Source organism: Rissa tridactyla, chromosome 19, assembly GCF_028500815.1.
Source record: "Rissa tridactyla isolate bRisTri1 chromosome 19, bRisTri1.patW.cur.20221130, whole genome shotgun sequence".
NCBI lineage: Eukaryota > Metazoa > Chordata > Aves > Charadriiformes > Laridae > Rissa > Rissa tridactyla.
In genome coordinates this window covers 450463-465734 of record NC_071484.1, presented here as the reverse complement: position 1 = coordinate 465734, position 15272 = coordinate 450463, and the positions used below count along the sequence as shown (strand labels likewise).

The following is a 15272-nucleotide window of genomic DNA, read 5'->3' as shown; positions in this document are numbered from 1 at the left end:
GAGAGTCATAAAACCTGAGCGATTAGCATTAACAAAGACAATAAACAGACAAAAACGTCATCAGTCACAGCAATTGATAAGCTCTGAAGAAACTACAGGCAACCAGGACTTTGCAACTGGATGCAAACCTGAGCATCCACAATGTTGGACGGAGTCAGTGGGACCATGCCAGTTGTTGAGGGAATGTGCTGGGGAGGGGGGCTGGGAGCCAAAAAAGAGGGGGTTGGACAGAAAAGGAGTATAAAAGAGGTTGGTCGAGTGTAAATCTGTGCCAGTCAGTGCTGGCCTGGCTGAGCTCTGTACTTGACCACCAGAGCCTGTCCTGTCTTCTTAATAAATCCTGTCATAACTCTCTCTGTGTAATCTCATTGTACCCCGTCAGTACACGTGCTGCAGGGACTAAGTGCCAGGTACTGGGGGATCAGCGCGAGTGGATTTGGTGCCAGCTACTGAAGCCAGGCTGAGGGAGCAGGCACCCATGGCCTGTGGTGTCAGCTACTGGAGCCAGCGGGGCTTCACCCTACAGCCATTGCAGTAGTAACTCCGCACATCCACAAAACCTGTTACTGGGAGGACCAGCGCGAGTGGGGGGCTCCAAGCCAGCAGCTGGAGCGGGACAGCAACCCACAGCCTGCGTGCCTGGCGCTGGGGGGGTGCGTGTCTCTCTGTGTCTCTCACAGACCAGGCATCCGTTTGTATCCACCAGCAAACTTCAGGCTGGACCAGTTGGCAAGCAGGAAGCCTTGAGTCCAAGCAGGGGTACCAGGCGGGCAGGGGGTCCACACTGGTACTTGGGGGTACCTGCACATGTGAGGTTCCTTTGGGACGAGTACATTGTGCCACACATTTGGTCTATCATAGAATCATAGAATTGCTGAGGTTGGAAGGGACCCTCAAGATCATCAAATCCAACCCTTAACCTACCCTGAAAAAAGCCACTTCTAAACCATGTCCTTAAGTGCCCCATCTACCCTTTTTTTAAACACCTCCAGGGATGGTGAATCCACCACCTCCCTGGGCAGCCTATTCCAATGTTTAATAACCCTTTCAGTGAAAAAATGTTTCCTAATATCCAATCTAAACCTCCCCTGATGTAACTTGAACCCGTTTCCCCTCGTCCTATCACTTGTCACCAGGGAGAAGAGGTCAGCCCCCATCTCTCTACAACCTCCTTTCAGGTAGTTGTAGAGGGTGATAAGGTCTCCCCTCAGCCTCCTCTTCTCCAGGCTAAACAACCCCAGCTCCCTCAGTCGTTCTTCATAAGGTTTGTCCTCCAGACCCCTCACCAGCTTTGTAGCCCTTCTCTGGACACACTCCAACAATGTCCCTCTTGTAGCGAGGGGCCCAAAACTGAACACAGTATTCGAGGTGGGTCCTCACCAGTGCCGAGTACTGGGGGATGATCACTTCCCTAGTCCGGCTCACCACACTATTCCTGATACAGGCCAGGATGCTGTTGGCCTTCTTGGCCACCTGGGCACACTGCTGGCTCATATTCAGCCGGTTGTCAACCAACACCCCCAGGTCCTTTTCTGCTGGGCTGCTTTCGAGCCACTCTGCCCCAATCCTGTAGCGCTGCATGGGGTTGTTGTGACCCAAGTGCAGGACCCGGCATTTGGCCTTGTTGAACCTCATACCACTGGCCTCAGCCCATCGGTCCAGCCTGTCCAGATCCCTCTGCAGAGCCAACCTACCCTCAAGCAGATCAACACGCCCGCCCGGTTTAGTGTCATCTGCGAACTTACTGAGGGTGCATTTGATCCCTTCATCCAGATCATTGATAAAGATATTAAAGAGAACCGGCCCCAGCACCGAGCCCTGGGGGACACCACTTGTGACCGGACACCAACTGGATTTAACTCCATTTACCACCACTCTCTGGGCACGGCCATCCAGCCAGTTTTTTACCCAGCGAAGAGTACACCTGTCCAGGCCATGAGCAGCCAGTTTCTCCAGGAGAATGCTGTGGGAAAGCGTGTCAAAAGCTTTGCAAAAATCCAGGTAGATAACATCCGCAGCTTTTCCCTCATCCACTAAGTAGGTCACCTTATCATAGAAGGATATTAGGTTTGATAGGCGTGACCTGCACTTCACAAACCCATGCTGACTGGGTCTGATCACCCTGTTCTCCTGCATGTGCCGTGTAATGGCACTGAGGAGGATCTGTTCCATGACCTTCCCAGGCACCGAGGTCAGACTGACTGGCCTGTAGTTCCCCGGATCCTCCTTCCGGCCCTTCTTGTGGATGGGTGTCACATTTGCTAACCTCCAGTCAGCTGGGACCTCCCCGGTTGTCCAGGACTGCTCATAAATGATGCAAAGTGGCCACGCGAGCACTTCCGCCAGCTCTTTCAATACCCTTGGGTGGATCCCATCCGGCCCCATAGATTTGTGCACCTCCAGGTGCTGAAGCAGGTCCCTCACCGTTTCCCTTTGGATTACAGGGGCTTCACTCTGCTCCCTATCCCTATCTTCTAGCTCAGGGGTCTGGGTACTCAGGGAACAACTGGTCCTACTGCTGAAGACTGAGGCAAAGACTGCATTAAGTACCTCAACCTTTTCCTCATCCTTGGTCACTATGTTGCCGGCCCCATCTACTAGAGGACAGAGATAATCCTTAGTCCTCTTCTTATTGCTAATATATTTATAGAAACTTTTTTTGTTGTCCTTGACAACAGAAGCCAGGTTTAGTTCTAGCTGGGCTTTGGCCCTCCTGATTTTTTCCCTACATAGCTTCACTACCTCTTTGTAGTCCTCTTGAGTGGCCTGCCCTTCCTTCTAAAGGCCATAGATCCTCTTTTTTTCCCTAAATTGCAACACTAGCTCCCTGTTTAGCCAGGCGGGTCTTTTTCCCCGATGGCTTGTCTTCTGGCACATGGGGACCGCCTGCTCCTGCGCCTTTAAGACTTCCTTCTTGAAAATCATCCAGGCTTCCTGGGCTCCTTTGCCCTGGAGGACTGCCTCCCAAGGGACTTTGTCAACTAGGCTCCTGAAAAGCCCAAAGTCCACCCTCCGGAAGTCCAAGGTAGCAGTTCTGCTGACCCCTCTCCTTGCTTCTCGCAGAATCGAAAACTCTATCATTTCATGGTCACTGTTCCCGAGACAGCCTCCAACCTTCACATCCCCCACAAGACCTTCCCTGTTCACAAACAACAGATCCAGCAGGGCACCTTCCCTAGTTGGCTCTCTCACTAGCTGTGCCAGGAAGTTATCCCCAGTACATTCCAGGAACCTTCTAGACTGTTCCCTCCCTGCTGTATTGTATTCCCAGCAGATGTCCGGCAAATTGAAGTCCCCCACGAGGACAAGAGCTCGCGATCTTGAGACTTCTCCCAGCCGTTTACAGAATATTTCATCTGCCTCCTCATCCTGATTGGGCGGCCTGTAACAGACTCCTACTACGATATCTGCCTTGTTAGCCCTGCCCCCGATTCTTACCCATAAACACTCAGTCTCATTATCACCATCATTTAGTTCAAAGCATTCATAACACTCCTTAACATACAGGGCCACACCCCCGCCTCTCCTTGCTTGCCTATCCTTCCTGAAGAGCCTATAGTCATCCATGGCAGCGCTATAGCTATGTGAGTCATCCCACCACATTTCTGTGATGGCGACTACATCATAATTATCCTGCTGCACAATGGCTTCCAGCTCCTCCTGTTTGTTGCCCATGCTACGTGCATTAGTGTATAAGCACTTCAGCTGGGCTGTCAGTCCTTTCTCCTTTTTACTGGCAGGAGCCGAAGTTCTGCCACCCCCAGACTTATTCCTAAGGAGCCTGGTTACGCCCCCTATCTTTTCCAAGTCTAGTGCCAGCGTGCCGCTTTCAGGCTTTTTGCTAGCAAGCTTGGATCTATCCCCATCCTCCTTCGAATCTAGTTTAAAGCCCTGTCAATGAGCCCCGCCAACTCCTGCCCTAAAACCCTTTTCCCCCTCTGAGACAGGCTTTTGCCGTCTGTTGCCAGCAGGCCTCGCGTCCTGAAAAGCAGCCCATGACCAAAGAACCCAAAGTCCTGACGATGACACCAGTCTCTGAGCCAGGCATTGAACAGCTGGCATTTCCTGTTAATCTTCTCATCAATCCTCGCAACTGCTGGCATAGAAGCAAACACTACTTGTGCTCCTGATCCCCTCACCATCTGTCCCAGGGCCCTGAAGTCTTTCTTCATTGCCCTCAGGCTTCTTCCTGAACTTTCATCGTTGCCTAACTGAAAAATCAATAAAGGGTAGTAGTCAGTAGGCCTAACTAGGGTAGGGAGTTTCCTCTGGACATCCTTAACTTTGGCCCCAGGGAGACGGCAGACTTCCCTATAGATTGGGTCTGGTCTACATATGGGACCTTCCACTCCCTTCAGAATCGAGTCCCCTACTACCACGGACCTGTCTTTCTTTCATAACCGAGGATGTTGTTATACGAGGCATAATCCGTCTTGGCCTCGGTGACAACTCCAAGTTCAGCAAGCTGTTGTCCTCGTCCTCCGGTTCCCTTTGCAGAACATCATATCCGTTCTGCAAGGGCACCTGGGATGGTGTGGGGGTCACCTGGGTGGCACGCCTGCCACGCCGGATGGGGACTTGTTGCCACTGGCCCCTGTCCTCTGAATCTCCACATTCAGCTGTGCTGCTAGAGGGTGGGGAGTGCTCTGTATGTGGAGCTCTGTCTGCCTGAGGTGCTTCTTTCAGGGAAGGCAGGATGCGACTCCAGTTATCTATCTCCTGTTCACAATCCCTTATACTTCTCAAACGACTTACCTCCTCATGGAGCTCCATCACTAGGTGAAGGAGTTCCTCTACCTGGGCACACCTCCCACAGGTCTGCTCACCACTACCATTCAACATCGGCGCAAGAGCAGGGCACAACCTGCAGCCCGACACCTGGGTGGCAGCCTGTTCCCACGCAAGCTCTGTCTGAGTGGACACATCGGAGCTGCTCGGAGCAGAGCTCAGGGATAGCATGGCCTTCTGCCGAGTTCTTACCATGACGTCCTGGTCAGGTCGAGAGGTTTCCAGAGACTTACTGTTCAAGGAGCTGCGTCCTGTATGCCCACTCTCGCCACGGTGACACCCACCAGCTGCCTGCGTGCTGGGTGTGCAGTGGCCGGCCGCTACGCTCCGGGACAGTCCGTTTAGAACTGCCACGTGTGGCGTTGTCTGCGCCCCCACCGCGTCAGCAGCCCACCCCCGAACTGTCGGTTCCGGCACGAGGCAGCCGCTTTTCCCAGCCACGAAAGCCCTCAAAAGAGCCTTTTTGCCGGCCTTACCCGCCGCGATCCCCTTCCCCAGTGAGGCCTTACCTGCACTGGAGCTGGTCTCCTCGGCGACTGGACCAGCTGGCAAGTAGGGGACCACTGGGCCGGGTGAGAGGGCTGGGGTCCAGGTAGGGGGGCTGAGCGCAGAGGGGTCGTGCTGGTGCTTGAGAGACTTGCATGTATGTGCTTGTGAGCACCGAGGGTGTCACGCGAGTCTGCCAGCCCCAGAGAGGGAAGGGACACAGCTGGCTGTGCTTGTGTTACATGGGACCCCTGCGTGGGTGCTGCTGACTTGCTGGGACGGTGTGTGTGACCAGCCACGTCCGTGTCCTCTGTCTGTGTGTGTGCACGTGACTCTGACAGGTGCTCAGCTTCAGGGCTGACTGAACCTGCGAACAGGAAAGCAGCAGCTGCATCCCTCAGCTCAGGCAGAGATCCCGGGTACCTGGGCACCAGGCTGGGAAGCCAGTGACCGGGCAGAAGGATCCTGGGCCGGGGCTGCTGGAGGCAGCAGCTGCTCTTGACCTATCTTAACAATCATAATCATTCACCTCTAAAAGAATGGAGACTTGCTCCAAGTCAGAGTAAGTCTTCAGAGCACAGCTGGGGCACTGCAGTTGGCTCAGAGACACTCGCAGAAACTCTGCCAACACCAAACACTGCAGGGCTGCCAGCGCTGGGACAGCACAAGACCTGTACTTGGTATCATGAACTCTTGCAGTCTGGGGGCCAGGGTTTCCTTATGGTCACCAAAGATTGACACTGCTCCAAAATCCAACCTAGATCTCAGCTTGCTGTCACCCTAACAGGCACGTTAGCATGAGGGGTCTAGAGAACAAGTCTTGTGAGGCGCGGCTGAGGGAGCTGGGGGTGTTCAGCCTGGAGAAAAGGAAGCTGAGGGGAGACCTTCTCGCTCTCTACAACCCCCTGAAAGGAGGGTGTAGCGAGGTGGGGGTCGGTCTCTTCTCTCAAGTAACACGCGACAGAACAAGAGGAAATGGCCTCAGGTTGTGCCAGGGGAGGTTTAGATTGGATATTAGGAAAAATTTCTTCACCAAAAGGGTTACCAAGCATTGGAACAGGCTGCTCAGGAAAGCGGTTGAGTCACCATCCCCAGAGGTACTTAAAAGACAGGTAGTTGTGCTGCTGAGGGACATGGTCTAGTGATGGTTTTGTCAGTGTTTGGTTGATGGTTGGACTCCACAATCTTAAAGGTTCCTTCCAACACACGATTCTATGTTTTTTGGCTCCACAGCAGACAAAAGGGCATGGTGTTGGCATATGTGTTTGTCATGATGGAAAGTCCTAATTACACCCAGCAGTCAGTGTTTTCAGATCCCATACTGAAATTCAGGTGTCAGAAGCTCATTTAAGTCCTGTGACACGTGTTTAAGCCAAATGACATGCAAAGGTAACCCTTCAAAATCCTGAATGAATTACATATCCAGGCAGGGAGTCCGAGGCCTGGGAATTCTGCTTAGCGGTGGTCTTTCCTGGGATACGCAACCCTCTTTCGGAAGAGCTGCAGGTTGCCAGTGCTTCTCCAGCCACACTTATCTTTATTTCCAATCACAATCCAAAGCTGTTGCCATCATCAAGGTACATACAGGTACAGAAACAACCTAATTGGGCTGGCTAACGAGCTTGCCTGACAGAAGGATGCTGTAGCCCACAACATCTGGGGGAAGCAGACTGAAGTTCGAGGCTCTAGAAAGGTACATGGAGTAACTAAAGACAAAGCACTGCCGATTGTCCGCATTGTATTGCCCCCCAATGAACCGGGCCTGTAACCCTCAGTAGGTCAGCCTGCTCTTGAGGACAGGACAGCGGGTCCATGGGAAGAGCAAGGAATCTGCACCTAACTGACAGGCAGCACAGACACAATCCAAGCACATCACACTCATCACAGGGAGCATCTCGGATGATGTTGCTTTCATAGCTATTCACAAAGTCCCAGCTCACCTGGCTGTGCTCAGACTAACTGCAAGGACTATCTCCAGTTCCAACTGGACAGTCCCACTCCCATTTTCCTGCCTGGAAAGTTCAGCAGATTGCCATTCTGTCTCCAGTACGGACTGAGCAAAGCGGCAGGTGAGAGGGGAATCTAGCCGGCCACTGTGACTGCATTAACCTGACATAAATCAGACATATGTGAACAGCTCTTGTTCTGGGCGGCTTCTTATTTCAGCAATGAATGGAGCCAGTCTGCCTGAAGTGCTTTTTAATATATTTTTCTTGCCCAAAATTGCAACACACTAGGAATATTTCTCCAGAAGCAGCACTATAATGAACTTATCTGCTCTGTACATTGCACATCCCGCAACCCACTTTGGCACGTGAAAATGTGTTACAGGAAGCACAGGGATACATTTCCTTACAGTACGAGATGATGAAATCACAGTGTTCTCCACCAGAGAAGAGGTACAGCTTCCCAAGGCAACCTGGATGTTCTCACTGCCCCATCAGTGGGAACCCCCTGAACACAAGTACCAGCTCACAGGAGGAATAAGAGAAAAAACCTCTGTCTGGGATTAGATAACTACAATGAAGGCAATACCTAAGTGCTCTCTTTAGACTAAAGCAGTGCCTTGCGCTATCTCACACCAAGATGAACCACCTAGTTTGTCCCCAGCACCAGCTCAGATGTAGCTGACACCTACCCAAGGCCTCAAGAGCAGCTCAGGAGACAACAGTCCCACCACCACCCATAACCCCACAGGCTGGCAAAGCAGTGTCCTCCTTCACCCCCACCACAGCATCAGGGTTACACAACCCTGGAGGGATGCAACTCTTGGGCCTAGACTCAGATGGAGATTCTGACACAGCAACTTGGTACCAGCACAGAGCCGCCAAAAGAAAGGAGATGGCAAAGTCTCCAAGCCATCTGTATGCAGCACCCTTTGCGCCCCCTCAGGAAAGACGTTCTCCCACAACCACAAGTCCATCCCCTATGAGACTGAGAAAGACAAAGTGGAAGAGCCATAACTAGCTCTTTATGTGACCGTGAGGTAAAGACATGGGGAAAAAAAGGAAGAGGGACTTCCAGTAACATGGAGGAGAACTACGACATCTGAACATCCCTTTCCTGATGCCATGCCTGTCTCTCAGGGGAGGAGATATTACACCCCCCAGTTGCTCTGCGACCAGCCCACATGCACGCTGTGGGAAAGGGAAGATGGCAGTCACAATCCTTAGAGGAGCTTGTGCCCTTCCCCAAAAGCAGGTAAAGTGGAGATTGCAGTTGGCAATAACAGGGATGACTCCAAAACTGAGGATGCACAAAGGGAGCCACAAGGGGAAAAGATTGCTCACTCTCTCTGTATGGAGATGGGGAGATGTCAAGAAGGGGCATAACTACCCTCTTTCATCCAGGGGAAGGCATGTGAGCCAGGGACTTCACAAAAACAAGACCCAACCCAGCCAAACCGAGGAGTTCTCAAGCCACAACGTCCTTCAGGGCTCCAGACAGGTCAGGGAAGATGAAGTGGTAGCCGCTCTCCAGGGTGCGTTTTGGCACCACCCTCTGGCCCTCCAGCAGCATGACAGCCCGCTCTGCTCCAAAGACAGCCCGCAGAGCCCAAGCAGGCACCGGCAGCAAGGCTGGGCGCCCCAGGGCTGCAGCAAGCTCCTGAGCAAAGGTGCCATTGGAGGTGGCAGGGGAGGACGGGGAGACACCGTTGAGGACACCGTGCAGGCACTCATTCTCCAGGGCATGACACACGATCCCAGCCAGGTCCCGAATGTGGATCCATGGGAAGGGCTGGCGCCCAGAGCCCAAGGGGCCTCCTAGTCCCAGACGGAAAGGCCAGAGCATTTGAGAGATGGCACCACCACCTCGGCCCAGCACTACCCCTGCGGGGAGAACAGAGTGAGACCAGGATCCCCCCTGCCAAAGGAAAAAAGCCCCCTTCACCCTCAGACCTACAACCAAGAGACTTGGACTTCTTAGAGGGCTAGACTGGTACAGCACCGCAACATAGAGAGGGACAAGACCCTATGTCTTTCTCCCTGTTTTTCCCCCTGCTGCCCCAGCACCGAAGCAGAGCCACCCTAACCAGGCATGATGCCCCGTCTCACCAGATCTCACCACAACACCACGAGTTGGGCTCCCAGGGATAAGAGCTGCCGCCTCCCAGGAGCTCACCAGGCGTGAGAAGAAGTCGAAATCCCCCCCAGGGCTGTCCTCGGTATACTCATCTGTGGGGCTAGGGCGGTAATAGCCTGTGGGTGTAAGAGCAGAAAGAGGGTCAGGATTGAATCATGACAGCAGCCACTCCTTCCCCAAGATGGACCCTCCTCCCTGCCTCCAGAAGCCCAGAACTCCCCCATCGGGACATCCTCCTATGAACAGCACAGGGTCTCTCTGCTGGCAATGTTGACAAATTTTTTTAACTACCAATGCGCTCTGCAAGTTCACTGGGATGCACTAATACTCACAGTGAGCCAGCAGTTCCAAGAACAAAACAGACCAGCAAGCAATGCAGAGCTGGCTGCACAGAATGGCGCTTGCTCTAAAACTGGGCGTCACAGACACTGAACTGTGGCAGCTTTAAAGACTGTAGCAAGCAGAAATGCGAAGTCAGGAGATACGCAGGGGGATTCAGCTGAGGCCCTGCTTAGACAAACTGGTTCTACAAGATGCTTAAAGGCTTCTGCAGAAAAACAAAGAAAAGGTCCTGTCCTAATAACACCAAGAGAAAGCATACGGACCCAAATTCCTCTCCAGCAGTACCAAAAAGCTGATGAAGGCTTGCCTAAACACAGTGACAGGGATAGCAATAAAGCTGGCATTTCAATGCAAGACATGTGTCCTCCCAAGAAGCGTGTTTTTGTCTGGAGGTCTGACCTCTCCAGGTCAGCCTGAGTCATGCCTTGGCCAGGCCCAACCAATACCTACGCCGGTGACAAGGACCCAAGCATGGGGTGGCTGTTCAGCATCAGCAATGGCTTTGGCCAAGGCCTTGGTGGTCTCAACCCGGCTGCTGATGACGTCCCTGCAGAAGGCATCACTCCACCTGGGAAAGGGAGAGCCACTGATTATTGTCCCCACAAGGACATGCAAGGAAACAACAGCCCCAGCAGACACCTGCTCACAAGCACAGAAGAGGCCACATGAATTCTCCCACACACCCCAGGGCTGGGAGAGGACATGAGATCTTACTACCTAAATCCATGGTGCCTTTGGGAGATGGTGGTTCCCCACTTCCCACAAAAGACTGTGGGTTTTGGACTGCCTTAGGACAAAGGTAGCAGAGGAGCTGGACACCAAAGCTGGGTGTGGAAATCAAACTTTGGTTCCAATTTTGCATTATCTAAATGTAGGCATCCAGTATGAGCTTGGAAACATGAGACTATTTTGCCTAGCCTACAGCTGTCAATCCTGAAGGGAACCTGTCTTCCAAAGGCATCCAAGAATTTTACAGGCCCACAGAAACATTTCGAATACTTGAAGACCCAGATGTCAACAGCTACATAACCCAAGCACTTCCTGGACACCCTGTTTCCTCCCCAGAGCCCTTCCACATTCTCTGACAACACCGGTCTGTCTTGCTTACACCCTGTCCCAGCAGCACTATGGGAGATCAAGTTACCTGCGGAAAGGGTTGAGGACATTTTCACCAGCCAAATTCACCACAGCGTCACACGGAGGCAGTCCAGAGCGGGACAACTCTTCCTAGACAGGGGTAACAGACACATCACACACCCAGCCTCCCCTCTGCTCAAGCCTTCCCAACAAGCAAGCAGGGCACGCTCCTAAGAACTCCAGACAGTTCTTTCCTGACACCGCCTGGAGCACAAGCGTGAATGGAGAAGCTTTTGCGCCTTGGAGCTACAGCAGTACCCATCCCGATGACTACGGCCCACGGAGCACCCAGGAGCCCAAGGGCACATCCACAGAAGCCAGATTCCCCACTGCAGATTCCCTGTACGCCAAGGCAGGCCAGGGCAAGTGGGCTTGTTCCTCAGCCCTGACACGTTCCTCCTCTTGTGACCGCTCTCGTCTCATACCCAGCTGATCCGATCCTTGCCCCCTTGTCGAGAGACGTGGGTCACTTCATGCCCACGGCTCCGCAGCAACAGGGTTAGGGCTCTGCCCACAAAGCCAGTCCCACCACCTGGGAGAGAGACAAGGCATTACCGATGTGCCACCCAGACCGCCGTCCCAAGGCATGCACGGGTGTCCCCGTCACCGTAGCCGGCGCCCCGCGGTACGTTACTCTGAGCCCGGCCACCCCGCACAGCGCCCCAGCCCTGAGGGCCTCCACAGGCCACGCACCGCGTCCTACCCCCAGCGCCGGGGCGGTGTCTGGCTCCGACCTCTGTCCGCAGCACCCTCAATCCAGGCTCGCCACTTCCAAAACTACGTCCCCCTCACAGAGGCCCCGCAGGGGGGGTGCCCTGCCCATGGCGCCCCGGGGCCCGCCCTCCGCCGGGCGGCCTCCCACGCCCACCCCGCTCCCGGCAGCGGCCTGGCTGAAGCCCTCCACCCGCACCAGCGCCCCTGAGAGACAACGTGCGCTGCCGGGCGGGCCCGGCCCGGCTCGGCTCGGCTCGGCTCCGGGCTCCGCACTCACCCACCACCACCCGCATGGCTGCGCCGGGTGCGCATGCGCCCGCCGGCACAGACTGCGCGTGCGCCTGAGCGCCCGGCGCATGAGGCCGCCCAGAGCCGGAGCGCGGGGGGGGGGCGGGGCGGGGCGGGCGGCGGGAGGGGGCGGGGCGGTGCTTAGAAAAGTGGCGGAAAGCCACGGCTAAAGGGAGCGGGGATGAGCAAAGGGCCAGGAGCTGCGCGGGGGCGGTGCTAATGAGGTCGCGCCCGCCGCCCCCGGAGGCCAGACAGCAACTCGGAGGAATTCGTTAAGTCAATCCGTTAATCAGTTAGTTGAAAGAGCTGAAATAAACGCTAGTGAAGTGTAGTTGTTTTTTTGTTGTTGCTGTTGTTTTGGCTTTTTTTTTAACGTTTCTAATCGAAAGTGAAGGATTTTGCAGTTGGGAATTAGGCTGGGTTTGTTCTTGCTGACCCTGAGCGTCCCTTCCCTCTGGACACCTCGTGTGTGTGCTCAGGGCCATGGGAAAAGAAATTATTTCGCGGATGTAATTCTGCCCCTGGACTTCAGATGTCTCTTCTGAGGTGGAATGAAACACACACAAAAAGACAAGACTTTTCACCTACAGGCACCTGGGGCAGCCTTCCCTTCACACAAAGCTGCCCGTGTTGTCACCCGCTGTTACCTTGTGTCCTGTGAAGAGCAGAGGGTGATACAAGCCCATAGGCAGGACCTCTGCGCATTGGTGGCTGTTCTGAAGCGGAAACAAATGCTGGAGATATTTCTGCCCACCTGTCTACAGTTCACTCCACTTAGTCATCCACCCTCATCTGCACAGGGACCCATAGCCTTTGCTCCACCTGCCTGTCCATCTGTCCTCCTTCCCCATAGCCCGCTCTGCGTGTCCTTAACACCCCTGCTACCGGCCATATGAAAGTGTTTGACAAGTTGTTGCGTGAAAACGGGCCAAGCGGTTTTGGCAGAAGATAAACCCCCTTGCGTTCTAACACTCCTCACCAAGGTGGGAGGCCAGGTGCGGGTAGGTTTAAATTCTGAGTGATGCCCAATTCAGCACTATCAGTCCAATCGTGTTTAATATGTATTAAACTTGTTATGGATACACTAATAGTGGACTGCACCTTCAGTCTAGTCGTGCTCATGAACTAGCACGGCCACTCTCGAGTCTTTGGTCACGTTCAGTGAGAAACCGAAACAACCAGCTACTGAAACAGTGCAGTTTATTTAAACAACAGATATATAGGTTCTTAGGATTGCCAGTGATAAATACACTGTCTGCAAAGCACGTGCAAATGAAAGTATTGTTATATATACAAAATGTGCAACAAAGTTATAAACGATACAGCCTGGCTATAAATGTAGGAAAGAAAGTCTCTAGAGAAATTTCTAAGTTTCCCGAGGAAGCACTCGGTATAATCTAAGTCTTACCCAGAGGCGTCCCTATAGGGGGGAAGAGAGGCTCAGCCCGTCGACTGATCCCAGAAGTCAGTGATGTAATTCTTTGTGATGGTGTCTTCCCTGGGTATCCCCCCTCTCTCGGGCTATTTTTATACTATTGGTTACCTTCAAGGTGGAGTTTGAGTGACTTTAGTCATACATACTTTTATTACGATTGGTGTAAAATTCTCTCACCTCACAATTAAAGGTATAGTTTACAAGAAATTCAGGGCGCAGACTCAAGGAGGAGTGGTCGCACCTTGGAGGCGGGTAGCCTTCGGGATGGAGGTGTGTTTTGGTATTATAATGGCATTATAATGAGCAAAGTTTGCACAAAGGACAGCATTTCATCAAAATTTGACAAAATGTTGGCTCCAAGTATCGAGCGGGCAGCTAATTGGCAGCTTATCTGTTTCATGGTATCATCCCATTCCCATATCCGCTATACATCATAAGGTAAAGCCGGGGAATAATTGCATCCCGTCCCGTACCTCATGTAGCTTATCAGGGAACCACAGGTGTTGTATTCTTCATGCCAGCTGCGGCTGTTTTCTACCTCAGAGGCCTCTTGATTCTATATTTTCCTTAATGTGTGAACAATGCTGTACTTTTGTATTTTTTAGCCAATTTAGTAATTATTCCACACAAGTCCTGTGGTTAAGAAGGAAGGAACTAGGTTTCTAGGAGGAGCTGGCTGCAAATCTAAGAGACTGGGAATTATTTGCACAGGAAGAGGCGTGCCAGTGGCTCACAGGATGAAAGGGGGAGATGAACTGCTGGTTTCTGCGTGGCATGTGCTGGCAGGCAGATGGGTGAGCTGGAGCTACTCTCTGTGTGCAGTGTGGTCTGCTCAGCCTCTACCTGCTGGATGGGTCACGGTGGTGATGTTAGCTGGAGGTGCTGGCAGGCTGTACACGCATTCTCCTTTTAACTCCTCCATAATGGGAAGATGGCTGGACCTGAGTGCAGTCTAGTAGGTCCTTCATTGCAAACTGTCGAAAAAAGGGCAGTTGTAAGGGTCCTTTGGATATGTCTCAAACTTATGTTTTCCTTCCACCTCCCTCTGTCGTGTGTTGTTTCACTGTATAGAGCTTCTTAGAAAGACAAAATCCAGCATGCCCTTTCTCACTTCTTCCTGTATCCATCTAACAAGATGTGATGGGGAGAGAAACATGCCAGCAATCAGTCCCAACCTGTAAGAGCCCCACCTCCAGCACCTGAGGAAGCCCCACGCTTCTGCTTCTGTCACAGGGCAAAGCCTGCCCAAAACCACTGCACAGATATGTGAGAATCATAGAGTGAGTCAGACAATGGTTTGGGTTGTAAGGGACCTTCAAAGATCAACTTATTCAACCCCTTGCCATGGGCAGGGACATCTTTCACTAGATCAGGTTGCTCAAAGCCCCGTCCAACCTGACCTTGAACCTTTCCAATGATGGGGCATCCACAGCTTCTCTGGGCAACCTGGGCCAGTGTCTTACCACCCTCTTTGTATAAAATTTCTTCCTTACACCTAATCTAAATCTACCTTCTTTCTGTTTGAAACTGTTGTGCCCTGTCCTGTCACTATAGGCTGTGTTAAGAAGTCTTTCTGTCTTGCTCATAAGCCCCTGTATATATTGAAAGGCCACAATAAGGTCTCCTCAGAGACCTCTTCTCCAGGAAGAGGAAGACCTCTCTTCTCCAGGCTGAACAACCCTAACTCTCTCAGCCTTTCATCACAGGAGAGGTGTTCCAGACCTCAGATCCTTTTTGTGTCCCTCTGGGCGTGCTCTAGCAGGTCCATATCTTTCTTGTAATGTGGGTTTCAGAGCTGGATGCAGTACTCTAGGTGGGGTCTTACAAGAGCATAGTAGATGGGCAAAATCACCTCTCTCAATCTGCTGGCCATGCTTCTTTTGATGCAGCCCAGGATGTGACTGACTTTCTGGACTGTAAGTGCACATTGCTGGCTCGATTTTTCATCCACCAGTATCCCCAAGTCCTTCTCCGCAGGGCTGCTCTCAACCCATTCATC

General features: G+C 52.7%; 1 protein-coding gene across 1 annotated transcript; it reads right to left on the bottom strand.

Annotated features, from left to right (window-relative positions):
• Positions 1-7462: 7462 nt before the first annotated feature.
• SDR39U1 (short chain dehydrogenase/reductase family 39U member 1) lies at positions 7463-11881 on the bottom strand. Its single transcript, XM_054224501.1, has 6 exons — positions 11828-11881; positions 11262-11368; positions 10844-10926; positions 10146-10267; positions 9330-9473; positions 7463-9104 (listed from the first exon to the last, which is right to left on the bottom strand). The coding sequence occupies exons 1-6, from the start codon at positions 11841-11843 to the stop codon at positions 8689-8691; spliced, it is 888 nt and encodes a 295-aa protein (XP_054080476.1). The 5' UTR covers positions 11844-11881; the 3' UTR covers positions 7463-8688.
• Between the last annotated feature and the right edge of the window lie 3391 nt (positions 11882-15272).